This window comes from Oncorhynchus masou, chromosome 24 (genome assembly GCF_036934945.1).
Source record: "Oncorhynchus masou masou isolate Uvic2021 chromosome 24, UVic_Omas_1.1, whole genome shotgun sequence".
In the NCBI taxonomy this organism is placed as follows: Eukaryota; Metazoa; Chordata; class Actinopteri; order Salmoniformes; family Salmonidae; genus Oncorhynchus; species Oncorhynchus masou.
This window is the reverse complement of record NC_088235.1, coordinates 85,290,245-85,304,037: the sequence shown is the minus strand read 5'-3', so window position 1 is coordinate 85,304,037 and position 13,793 is coordinate 85,290,245. Positions and strand designations below refer to the sequence as shown.

The 13,793-nt window shown below is 42.4% G+C and overlaps 1 protein-coding gene across 1 annotated transcript in view; it reads left to right on the top strand.

Moving 5' to 3' along the window:
• agbl4 (AGBL carboxypeptidase 4) overlaps positions 1-13,793 on the top strand; it is a 426,805-nt gene that overhangs the window by 379,024 nt on the left and 33,988 nt on the right. Inside the window, exons 7-9 of the mRNA XM_064935374.1 lie at positions 6,315-6,404; positions 8,126-8,240; positions 11,050-11,161. Of these exons, the coding sequence (XP_064791446.1) occupies positions 6,315-6,404; positions 8,126-8,240; positions 11,050-11,161 (317 nt within the window). The remainder of the gene's footprint in view (positions 1-6,314; positions 6,405-8,125; positions 8,241-11,049; positions 11,162-13,793) is intronic.

Here is a 13,793-nt window from a genome sequence, read left to right as displayed (position 1 = left end):
CTAGCACTGATATGCAGAGCCTTAGACCGCTGAACCAGGGTGTCTGTAGTGACGCCTCTAGCACTGATATGCAGAGTCTTAGACCACTGAACCACTTGGGAGCCGTATCAGACATATTAATACATGAACACTGAATAATGCTAGTAGTATCAGACATATTAATACATGAACACTGAATAATGCTAGTAGTATCAGACATATTAATACATGAACACTGAATAATGCTAGTAGTATCAGACATATTAGTACATGAATACTGAATAATGCTAGTAGTATCAGACATATTAGTACATGAACACTGAATAATGCTAGTAGTATCAGACATATTAATACATGAACACTGAATAATGCTAGTAGTATCAGACATATTAGTACATGAACACTGAATAATGCTAGTAGTATCAGACATATTAATACATGAACACTGAATAATGCTAGTAGTATCAGACATATTAATACATGAACACTGAATAATGCTAGTAGTATCAGACATATTAGTACATGAATACTGAATAATGCTAGTAGTATCAGACATATTAGTACATGAATACTGAATAATGCTAGTAGTATCAGACATATTAGTACATGAATACTGAATAATGCTAGCAGTATCAGACATATTAATACATGAACACTGAATAATGCTAGTAGTATCAGACATATTAGTACATGAATACTGAATAATGCTAGTAGTATCAGACATATTAATACATGAATACTGAATAATGCTAGTAGTATCAGACATATTAGTACATGAATACTGAATAATGCTAGTAGTATCAGACATATTAGTACATGAATACTGAATAATGCTAGTAGTATCAGACATATTAGTACATGAATACTGAATAATGCTAGTAGTATCAGACATATTAGTACATGAATACTGAATAATGCTAGTAGTATCAGACATATTAGTACATGAATACTGAATAATGCTAGTAGTATCAGACATATTAATACATGAACACTGAATAATGCTAGTAGTATCAGACATATTAATACATGAATACTGAATAATGCTTGTAGTATCAGACATATTAGTACATGAATACTGAATAATGCTAGTAGTATCAGACATATTAGTACATGAATACTGAATAATGCTAGTAGTATCAGACATATTAGTACATGAATACTGAATAATGCTAGTAGTATCAGACATATTAGTACATGAATACTGAATAATGCTAGTAGTATCAGACATATTAGTACATGAATACTGAATAATGCTAGTAGTATCAGACATATTAGTACATGAATACTGAATAATGCTAGTAGTATCAGACATATTAGTACATGAACACTGAATAATGCTAGTAGTATCAGACATATTAATACATGAACACTGAATAATGCTAGTAGTATCAGACATATTAGTACATGAACACTGAATAATGCTAGTAGTATCAGACATATTAATACATGAACACTGAATAATGCTAGTAGTATCAGACATATTAGTACATGAATACTGAATAATGCGAGTAGTATCAGACATATTAATACATGAATACTGAATAATGCTAGCAGTATCAGACATATTAGTACATGAATACTGAATAATGCTAGTAGTATCAGACATATTAGTACATGAATACTGAATAATGCTAGTAGTATCAGACATATTAGTACATGAATACTGAATAATGCTAGTAGTATCAGACATATTAGTACATGAATACTGAATAATGCTAGTAGTATCAGACATATTAGTACATGAATACTGAATAATGCTAGTAGTATCAGACATATTAATACATGAACACTGAATAATGCTAGTAGTATCAGACATATTAATACATGAATACTGAATAATGCTAGTAGTATCAGACATATTAGTACATGAATACTGAATAATGCTAGTAGTATCAGACATATTAGTACATGAATACTGAATAATGCTAGTAGTATCAGACATATTAGTACATGAATACTGAATAATGCTAGTAGTATCAGACATATTAGTACATGAATACTGAATAATGCTAGTAGTATCAGACATATTAGTACATGAATACTGAATAATGCTAGTAGTATCAGACATATTAGTACATGAATACTGAATAATGCTAGTAGTATCAGACATATTAGTACATGAACACTGAATAATGCTAGTAGTATCAGACATATTAGTACATGAATACTGAATAATGCTAGTAGTATCAGACATATTAATACATGAATACTGAATAATGCTAGTAGTATCAGACATATTAGTACATGAATACTGAATAATGCTAGTAGTATCAGACATATTAGTACATGAATACTGAATAATGCTAGTAGTATCAGACATATTAGTACATGAATACTGAATAATGCTAGTAGTATCAGACATATTAGTACATGAATACTGAATAATGCTAGTAGTATCAGACATATTAGTACATGAATACTGAATAATGCTAGTAGTATCAGACATATTAGTACATGAATACTGAATAATGCTAGTAGTATCCAATAAAAAACTGTACTCTGCAGAATGGGATATTCCATGAATCCAGCTCAAGAAAACAATGACCTCAGTTAATTGTATTATGTCAGAAGCCTTTCCAAGTCTTATCTGTCTGAATTAGAAGTGGTGAGACTGTCATGGCAAAAACGCTGAACTGCACAATCAGAGTGACCTTCAAATTTCATTAGATTTAGGATGTTTGTCAAAGACACTTTTCTTCTTTGATGCAATTTACATATTTATCAGACCTGATCGTAATATGACATCTTAAAATGTTTTCAAGCTCTGAGCGCTAATGTGGCGTATGTGACTTTCTCAGGTGAGAAATATGCTGAGGGAGCAGTTTGATGCTAAAGTGTGGGCAGACATTTTTCTCCCTCTATTTCTCTCTCTTGCTCTCTCTTTCGCTACCTTTAGTTCTCTCTCTCCCTCTCTCTCTCTCTCACACACACACACACACACAGTCTCCCTCTTACACTCACTTATACTTTTTCCTCCCTGACTCTTGTGACTTTCCTAATGTAAGTCCCCTCCTTATCTGCAGTGCTGTGACAGGCCCATTGAGGTCTGTGATGATGGTAGTGTTAAGAGGTTCATTACATGGAGACCTGCTCAGTAAGAAACTCTCAAAGCTCTCCTCTTATCACCACTCCACTCTGCTTATATGGCACTAAGGAGATGGGGCAGAGCCATTGGTAAAGACTAGATATCCATAGCAAAATATCTGCTTTTCAAACTTTAACAAGAAATGGAAATTCATGTTTTTCAAGGCTAACTGACAGCGCTGAGTGTATTTGTTTAACAATGAAAAGTGTAGTTTGACTCATTGACTCAGCCATCTGTGGTTGCTTTATTTTGATTCCTTATCCTGTATCTTGAGTGTTGCAATATCATATGTCAGTGTATAAGCCTGGAAAGCATACATCACACACACATGCATCCGACTGTCTTTCCAATGCTTAACCAAAATAAAGTGAGCAAATAACTCAATGATGCTGCAGGAGAATTTGCCTCTACAGCATATTTCTATTGTTTTAAAAGGTTGTATTTCACTCCCTCCTGTTTCCATGTATCCGGATGTGTGGGGATTACAGTGCCCCCTGCTGATCTTTAGCGGCACCTGCTGGCCAGCATGTGCCATTGCAGCTGTGTGCTGTGCTCTGGGGGCTGGGAACCTGTGGTGCTGTTTGGCTGAACGCTCGGCTGGGCAGAGGCATGCAGGCAGATAGACAGAGAGTTGCAGGCAGGGGAGTGCTTTGGCTGAGGAGGCAGCAGGGATCCTAGGCACTCCCTATACACTGCACTAAGATAAACGGTAGATCTTCTCTAAGCTGCAAGCCTGGTGGAAATTGCACTGATGAACATATATGTACAAGAGCATTATTTTTTAATCCCACACAGATTTCTGTTTTGAGGTGGCTGTTATTTCAAGGTTGTTGGTTTTAATGTGAAGGGGCTTTGTGTGCATGCTACGTTTACTCCGTAAGTCCTCTCTGAATGAAGCGCTCCCTGTGCTCGCCCACGGCACTATGTGGGCACTGCTCCATTGTTGTGCATCAAGAGCCATGTCGCGTCGGGTCGAGGCCAAGGTGGAATTTATAACTGATGGAATTTCACACCCAAGTGAGCGCTGGGCCTGGTGAGCACTCACATTTACAACCAATGCCCAGGCGGCTCTGCCGAGACTCCTGAATGGCAAAGTCATTTGTCTCTGTGAAGGGCAAAGAGAGAAAGCGAGGGAACTATCTTTTTTTCTTCTCCTTTAAAAACAGAATAATACTTTATGTTTACGCACACCCCCTCACACCCCCTCACACACCCTCACACCCCCTCACAACCCCTCACACCACCTCACACCCCCTCACACCAGCAACCCATGTTTTCCAAAGCCCTTAGAATCGTAATTGGAATTAAAGAGAGGAAAAGGTACGCAGCCCATTTCCAATTAGCATTTTCTCTGCTCAGGAGACGCTCAGGGGGATCAATAGGATATTAAGTTTGTGTACATAGAAACAAGGCACACAATTACTTCCAGCCATTAGCAACACTAAACATGTGGAGAAATGTCGACCTCCGATGGCTGCCTGACCTGTGTTCTGTGACAATCATTTGCCAGTTTTCAAGCTTTACTGAAGTGCATTGGTACAGTTTGCTTCTATTGAGCAAAATAGTATTTGGCCCTGACAAACAGTAGCGATAGACACAATAAGGCTCATGTGGAGTTCTGCTAACAGGTCTGGCTCTCAGCAGTGGCTATAAACTTCTTAAGACAATCTTTCCAAACATAGTGATCATTTGTGGTCAAGCTGCAGAGTAACGTCTGTTATCACTGAGTGGCTCTCTGATACCTGCTCTCAGGCTAAAGTTACACAGCCTTCTAGCATCTCACAACCCTCCAGCATCTCACAACCCTCCAGCATCTCACAACCCTCACAACATTAGCCACAGTCCCCTCTTATCACCCCTGTGAACCCTCAAATCTCCCCAGGCCTGGGGCTATCCTATGGAGACCAAAGCAAGAGCCATAATGTATTAGGTCATGCTTGTTTTTACAGACCGTGATATATGTATATATAATTCAAAGAGTGTGCTGAATAATCCATGCTCTTACTTAATGATTCATGTGCGGGGCTGAGAGTGAGGGGGACGTTTTTGTGGGTTGACTTGGGTACCAGTGATACCCCCTCCTCCATACCGGCCAAGGTGTCAATCCATCCTCTTCTCCATTGTGCTTGGCGTCTCTCTATCACTTATTCATCCAATGGACGCCCTGAAGATTCAAAATGCATTCCTCTGTGTGACCACTGGAATATATACATTTATCATCATCTAGTTAAATATAATCTGCTATATGGAATGTAATCATCTATATTGAATAAGAGACAAAGCAAGTCTCACACTATTATAAAGTATGGTGTGTAACTACGTAGTGAGGTAGAGGGGTCCATTGTGAAGGCAGAACAGATCCAGGGATATAGGGGGACTTTTTCTGTGTTTCTGGTGAACACCAGCGCTCCATTCAGCAGGTAACCATGTTGATGGTAATGAAACTTGCCTGTTCTCTTTGGAAATGAGAGGCAGGGCCTGGTGTTTGGACAGCCCATCATGTAGTTGATAACGAGGGGAACATTGTGCTACATGAACAAAGGCTGCTGCTGTGCCAGAGCCCCCCTGTCTCCCCGTCCCCCACGCAGAACAGAACAGAACAGAGCAGGCAGGAATAGAAATGAGCGTGACTCGCAGCAGGTGGAGGCAGATCAGCATTTTAAAAGAGCTTTTTGTCCAGCAGCACCGGTATTCATCCAAACGATTTTATTAGCCTGAATGCAATTCTTCCTAATTTCCCATACAGCCTGGTCCTTTCACAGAGAGAACATTTGCAGGCAGATTTGATTTATGGTGCATTAAGCTGGGCAGTCTATCATGAACATCATGTAGATTGTGAAAACATACCTCCAGCAGAATATCTCCAAATGGATCTGGAGGTCATTGTAGCATCTTTAGTGGGGAAAACTGTACATGGAATTGAATTTGCTGCATTACAAAGAGCCTGTCCTTACACAACATGGGTTAGAGCAGCCTTACGAGCACGCACATCACATCATTTCCAATGGGCCACAATGTCCCTTTTTAACAATGATAAATATATATATATACTGTATGTTCCTTATTACACCCGTGTGTAGTAGTCACTGAATGTTTTATCCACTTTATCCTGTTTTCTGGGTGATTATCCCTTGGCTGAATGCTAATTTACAGCACATACTTGTGAAGTGTTTAGTGACCAATTCATTCTGACAGTGGGGCGCTCCTGCCGAATATGCAAGCATCTAACCTGTGTGTGTTTCATCTCCAGCTCAACAGAATCCAGAGAAGGTGAAGAAGCTAGTTGTCCTCACAGCCCGTGTACACCCTGGGGAGTCGCCTGCATCCTTCATCTGCCAAGGTAGGTCTCTGTCTCCAACCTGGTGCTCTATACACATCCCTAATACGCATGTGTGCACACGGACACACAGCCCAGGTGGAGCATCTCACCAGCAGTTTATCAAGTTCTCGTAGAATTACAGGGAAAAAAGTGGCAAAGGAGCAGATTATTCAAAAAGAGCCTAGGCTTCCACTCATACCTCTCTTAACATGTCTGGCATTTGTCAGGCTGTTATTAAGATTAGCTCTCACCTGAAGAGCCTCTTATTTTGTCGACAAGTAACTGAACTCCTGGAGAGTTTCTCTCCTCAAAAACAAGGACATCTGAACTGTGAAGAAAGAGTGAGTTACAGTTAATGAGATGACGGTTGAAGAGGTTTTACATAAAGCATGGACACAAGACTAACTTCTAAGAACAAAAGGTGCCATCTAGAACCTAAAAGGGTTCTTTGGCTGTTCCCATAAGAGAACTCTGAAGAACCATTTATTTTTGGCTCCAGGTAGAACCCTTTTGGTTCTAGGTCGAACCTTTTTGGGTTCCATGTAGATAGATTCTACATTTTTGGGTTCAATAGATGATTCTACATGGAACCCTGAAGGGTTCTACCTGGAACCAAAAGTGGTTCTACCTGGAATCAAAAAGGGTTATCCTATGTGGATAGCCAAATAATCCTTTTGGAACCCTTTTTTCTAAGAGTGTAGGTAAGACTATTATACTAGCCTGTTTGTAGCTTGGGTTTTGGGGACAAGGGTTAGGCTTAGGGTCAGGGTTAGGGTTGAAGTCTGGGCTTACCTGGTCTTTACAGTTTGAGCTAATATCATAGTTTAAGTTCAAGCTAAAGCTTGTCCTTGGATCTTCTTTACTTTTCCATTGACAATACAGCACAGGAAACCGTTAAAAGCTCCCAGTCTGTGGAGTAGTGTTTGGTCACCCCAGAGCCCTGAGAGCAGACAGCCCATGTAGCTCAATGTGACTTTAAGCTCCACAAAGGACCAGCCCCAGCTCCGACACGCAGATGTGCATGAAGTAATCTCAGGAAGTCTGAGTAATTAGATGGCACACTCTGTGGCCTGTACCTGTGTCCCACGCTCCATCTCTCCTCCTGCCTGCCACATTGACTCAATTAGAGAGCTTGTTATGCCTCCATTAATGGTAACGAGCAGGACAGAGTGGGGCGGGCGGCTGTAGTGGGATGGGGAGGGAGGGCTACAGGCTGGCTGTCGGCCCTCTTTGCTTCTTATTTACCTGTCAATTATCCTGCTTCAGTCTAGGGCTGTGGATGGCTTTCAGTAGCCGGTATGTATCTATCTCTCTCTGTCTCTCTCTTTCCAACTCTCTCACTCTCGCTGTCTCATCTGTGGCAGATAGCATTATCTCCCTCACTCAGTGGCTGAGGCCCTGTGGGCTAATTAGGTCCGCTGTCTGTTTTTATCCCACTGTCAGCTCCATTCCATTTCTATCGATTGTGGACGGATGTCTCAGATTTCCCCTCAGATTTATATAATGCCCTCTTTTTGTCCTTTTCTTTTTGTTACTCAAAACTCAATTAACTGGGGCCTTGAGTTTTCCTTTAAAGTCCATTTTACTGGGAGTGTGTGCGCGGGTGTGTGTGTGTGTGTGGTTGTCCATGCTTGCTTCTGGGTGTGAGCGAGAGAGAATAGCTTTGAGTATGATGCTTTACAGTTATAGAGTGAAATAACCCTGACAGTCTCTCTTGTGTATCTCCATGTTTTATGGTTTAGGAGTGATTGACTTCCTAGTCAGCCAGCACCCTGTGGCCCAAACCTTGCGTGACCACGTCATCTTTAAGATTGTACCCATGCTCAACCCTGACGGCGTCTACTTAGGCAACTACAGGTAAGCTCTACTATCAATATATAAAATTACCCGTTTCTTCATGGACTAAAAGAGCTGTTCAGTTGTTTTATGACATTTACTGCTGTAGTAATTTCCATCATGTTGCTTGAGGTCTACCTCTGAAAAGTTGTACATTTGATGGATTCTGATAGAGATATCTGAATAGGCTGCATCACGTTGCTAGAGCTAAGGAGAGATGATGTGTTTGGTAATGCCCACTGTGTAGGTCTCCTACCAGAGGATTGATAGATTCTGCTGTTACAGATATGAATTAAACCGAAGGCCATGTGTGGGTATATCTGGATGGGCAACCGCACCATCTCTGGAATATGACCTGCTGGCTTTCCGATTTTGCCATCTCTTTTCTCCTCTGTTGACAGTTCAGATCATTGTAATAGCTGCAGTAGTCAATTCCCCCTCTTATTCTCCAGTGCTTGTTGTCAATCAAATCGTGTGTGTAAAGCCAGACACACACACATTTACCAGTGGGGGATGTGATAGAGTATTTGTGTCACAGACATATAAACCCACATCCACTCTCCCCTTACTCGTCTACATATATTTATTCCTTTCTATACCTATTTCTTGTGTAAGACACATCTTGCCTGTGCCATCTTGCCTGTTCTTGCCATGCGGTGTCTCATACACTCTGCTGAGCGTGTTTTCACAGGGTTTAGTTGTAGTGCTGCTGTTTCTGAGGCCATACGTTCCAGCCTCTGTTTAGCACTGAGGCACAGGCTCCATGGGCATCATTTCCACCTCCCTCTCCATAATTGCCTTTTACTTAATGGGTTGGACATAAGGAATACAAATGTGCTGAGACTCTGGTGCTGCCAATAAAAGTGTTTGTGGCTGCCATCTAGTGGTTGCTTCCCTGCGCTGCACCCAGTCTATCAATGGTACATCACATCTGCTCTGATGATGACAGGGGTTAAAAACATCTTGTTGTTGATTGTTGACCCTTAAAGGTTGTTTTCATCAACTCTGGAAAATAATGCGGTCGGCCTGGATGAATGGTGATAAGCTCCATATTAATATGAAGTGAATAAGAGTGTCTCTCTCTGCCCCTCCCAGTGAGGCCTGATTGGCCTTTCTGTGGGCTTAGCAGCACACTGCATCTGGAGGGCGATCGAACAGATGCATGCAGGGATCAGAATCAATCAGTGCTGACCACAGATTAGTATTTCAGGCATGCCTGCTTGCACATTGGCATTGACACGCAGACACAGGTCCCCATGAAAGTCATGGATACTGAGCAGCAGCAGCTCAATAGCCCAGCTACCTTCCTTCCACAGCCACTCTGGAATAGACGAGAATTACTTTATTTTTCCAGAAGGAACTTGAGTTGTGGCATGTCAGATAAGATAAAGATGTATAGTAAACATATACACGACATGACCAAAAGTATATGGATACCAGCTCATCGAACATCTCATTCCAAATTCACGGGCATTGCAATGGCGTTTGTCCCCCCTTTGTTGTCATAACAGCCTCCACTCTTCTGGGAAGGCTTTCCACTAGATGTTGGAACATTGCTGCGGGGACTTGCTTCCATTCAGCCAAAAGAGCATTAATGAGGTCGGGCACTGATGTTGGGCGATTAGGCCTGGCTCGCAGTCGGCGCTCCAATTCATCCCAAAGGTGTTCGATGGGGATGAGGTCAGGACTCTGTGCAGGCCAGTCAAGTTCTTCCACACTGATCTCGGCAAACCATTTCTTTAGTGACCTCGCTTTGTGCACAGGGGCATTGTCATGCTGAAAGAGAAAAGGGCCTTCCCCAAACTGTTCCCACAAAGTTGGAAGCACAGAAGCGTCTAGAATGTCATTGTATGCTGTAGCGTAAAGACTTCCTTTCACTGGAACTAAGGGGTCTAGCCCAAACCATGATAAACAGCAAGAGGCCATTATTCCTCCTCCACCAAACTTTACAGTTGGCACTATGCATTTGGACAGGTAACGTCTCCTGGCATCTGCCAAACCCAGATTCGTCCGTCGGACTGCCAGATGGTGAAGCGTGATTCATCACTCCAGAGAACGCGTTTCCACTGCTCCAGAGTCCAATGGCAGCGAGTCAACCGACGCTTGACATTGAGCATGGTGATCTTAGGCTTGTGTGCGGCTGCTCGGCCATGGAAAACCATTTCATAAAGCTCCCGACGAACAGTTCTTGTGCTGACGTTGCTTCCAGAGGCAGTTTGGAACTCAGCAGTGAGTGTTGCAACCGAGGACAGACGATTTTTATGCACTACGCACTTCAGCACTCTGCGGTCCAGTTCTGTGTGCTTGTGTGGCCTACCACTTTGCTGCTGAGCCGTTGTTGCTTCTAGACGCTTCCACTTCACATTAACAGCACTTACAGTTGACCGTGGCAGCTCTAGCAGGGCAAACATTTGACTAACTGACTTGATGGAAAGGTGGCATCGTATAAACGGTGCCACGTTGAAAGTCACTGAGCTCTCTCTAGAATATTCTGACTCGTAAGGGAGCCAAACCAGGCAACTACACTAAATGGTAAGACAGGCTCAATAAAACATCTGCAACCTGCAACCTCTGACTAGAGGTACTGGCTTTAGCTGCTCTTTGACTGCAGTAGAATTACTTTCTAGTGAAATGCATTGGATCTTAGATCTCCGACAGGGAAGCTAAAGCTAATTGATTGTTCATATAAAATAAAGATCTGTGTTTCTTGGGAAGGTTTGATTGTTGATTTAATTGATTAGATATAAACACATACAGCCACAGCATCAGTAGCAATTGTAGGTATCTGCAAATGTTCAACTCACGTGTGTGTGTGTGTGTTCATTTCCAGGTGTTCTCTGATGGGCTTTGACCTTAACCGTCACTGGCAGGAGCCATCCCCCTGGGCCCACCCCACCCTCCACGCCGTCAAGCAGCTCATCGTCCAGCTCAGTCAAGACCCAGTGAGTCCCAATCTCCAGCCCGCGACCAACACCTGTATTACACACTTCGTACTGTAGTTACTGTGTGGGCTGTCTATTCCTCACCCTGCAGCACACAAAATGCAACACAGTATCAGAGTCAAGAATATGCTCAAATTCCACAGATACTAGCTATATAAAACACCTGAGTTGAGGTTTGAACACTGTTCTGAATCTAAAATCTGTTTCCAGTTGACTTAGTTCAGAAGGTTATGCACTCATGTGGTTGAGAACTATTGAAAGGTGTGCTGTAGGATTGATACTCAGCTGCTCTCTGCAAAGTGTAGGTCTCTGTGACATTAGATTGTACTGAGGGGCCAGTGTCTGTAGTGTACTCTATATTCAGCTTGCACTTTCTTTGTTAGAGGAACGGGCCCTTGTGTTTTTTTTGCCTTCGTGTTAATTATAAGTGGAAACGCAGGTTGTTAGATTACTGAAGGTCAGAGTCTGTCCTGGGAATCGTCTGCCCTTTCTTACACTTTCTAATCCTGATAAGACCAGGGCGTTCTGCTGAGCAAAGGGGCACGGCTCTCAGCTTAACCTTTTCCCCCAGCGCTGACATGCTGATCGATGGGCTCCTTCACGGCAGAGTGATCCACTCATGTCCCTCACACTTCTGCAAACTACACACTCACATCCAAACACACACCACACATAGGTACTCTAGCTCTCTCACTCTCTTACACACACACACACACACACACACACACACACACACACATTCAGTGTCATACTCACACGCATACATTGTTTTCCCTCACAGTCCCACTCTAATGCACTCCAACTCCCATAGAGAACATGCACATGTAGGTTAGTGCAGAACCAAGGTCTGAGGGAGAGAATCTCTGTCTGCCTGCCCACATGTGTAATTATGATTCCACTGGCTGATCCAGTGGCTGGAAGGAGAACTCTTGTTAAGCTCTCCACCTCTCCACCACCTCACAGTCTCTGAACCCCCCAGCACCCTCAGCACTACATTCACCCATACAGTGCAATCCCAAGCAGGGCCATGTCCCCACATCTCATCAGCCCCACTCTCTCCATCCCATCCTCTGGCCTGGCTGTGGCCGACTGGCCCTGTCAGAGGAGAGACCTGGGCCGCCTCTCTCCAGCTAATCACATCAGACACAGCACTCAGATTTGGGGCTCCCAGATGCCAATCCCAGTGCCAGCTCTATGGCCAGGGGCCTGGCCCTCCATCCACTGCTGTCTCACACTGTGCACATCCACTAATGAGGTTACAAGGTCACGGTCTGAGGACAACAGGAGGAGATCAGTGCCGGGCTAGCATGTTACTCTTTATTTGTCCGCTTCCCTCTAGCTGGCAGATGGTTGCAGACACAGAGGATTTCAAGCTGTCAACGGCCATTTGACTCTTGAAGAATGTCAAACCAAAGCCATTTCTCTAGCTTTAGGAAAGGGCTCAGTGACAGTCAGACTGCAACAACATTTATTTAATCCCTTTTAGTAATATACACATTTAGTTTTTTATCTTTGAAAATCTGTGATTGAATCTGTCTTTCATTTGAGAAAGATCCCTCCTTTTTGATAATCTCTAACAATCCATCTAAGCCTGATTGACAAAGATTTATTTTCAATAATTACAGATTTTAATTGCTTTTTAAAATACCTCAAAGCAGTCTAACACCTTATGTCCTTATTATAGCGCTGAATCTATCCGAATTTTAGGACATTGGAACATAATCTGTTCCCAAGCTCCTTGGTGTTTGTTTAAAAAAAAGGAAGAGTGAAGAAACAAATGAACTCATCTCCCACCTAAAGCAATGCTTTTCCAGACCATTTATCAAAGGAAAATAAGATTTATTTTTGATTGGCTGATTACTCAGAACATTCATCATAGTGAACGTATCCTCAGCAATCTGACAGCGCCATTTTGGATAATTTGTTAAGGATGACAAAAGGGCCAGTATTGCCATGGTTCATTTCTGACCTTTTTAATATTAGAAAATTAATTTTCTATCTGAAACAAATGTATTAGGTGCGGTCATACCGGTTAGATGAATATTACACCTTGAAAATCCCCCCTCCTCCTCCTGGCTGTACTTTCTCTCTTTTCCTTTATTTCTGTGGGGAGCCATTGTCTGATGTATTCAGGGCGCTTGGGGAAACAGCTCTTTCTGTCTGTCTGTCTGTTGAGATGTCCTCTGGTGTCATCGGCCCATTTCTTATCCATTTCTGAGATTTACGGGCAATTTGTCTCCATCATTACTCCCCCTTTTCAATTCCTCAACCACTTCTCCTCCAGTTTGAGGCAGAACTGTCTGGCTCTCACAGGCAAAAAAACAAGAAAATGACACCGCGGAGGAACCCATTTGGGGTGTCTTTCTGGTGTGTGCAGTTTGTACTCAAGATGCTTTGGTGACACAATGGGAGCATAGATCCACCAAACAGACCCAGGGTGTGTGTATTGTTGGGAGGTTGGTAGATGGAGTAACAGACTGTGACTGTGGCCAGCTCTTTGACTGATGTTGGTTCAATTACTTGAATTCCATTTAGTGAGTTTTTGTGCCCAACGCGCTGTTTCTCTAGAGAGAAATCATCTCATTCACGAGAGAAATCGGAGAAATCAAGTTAATAATTATGTGGGACGCTG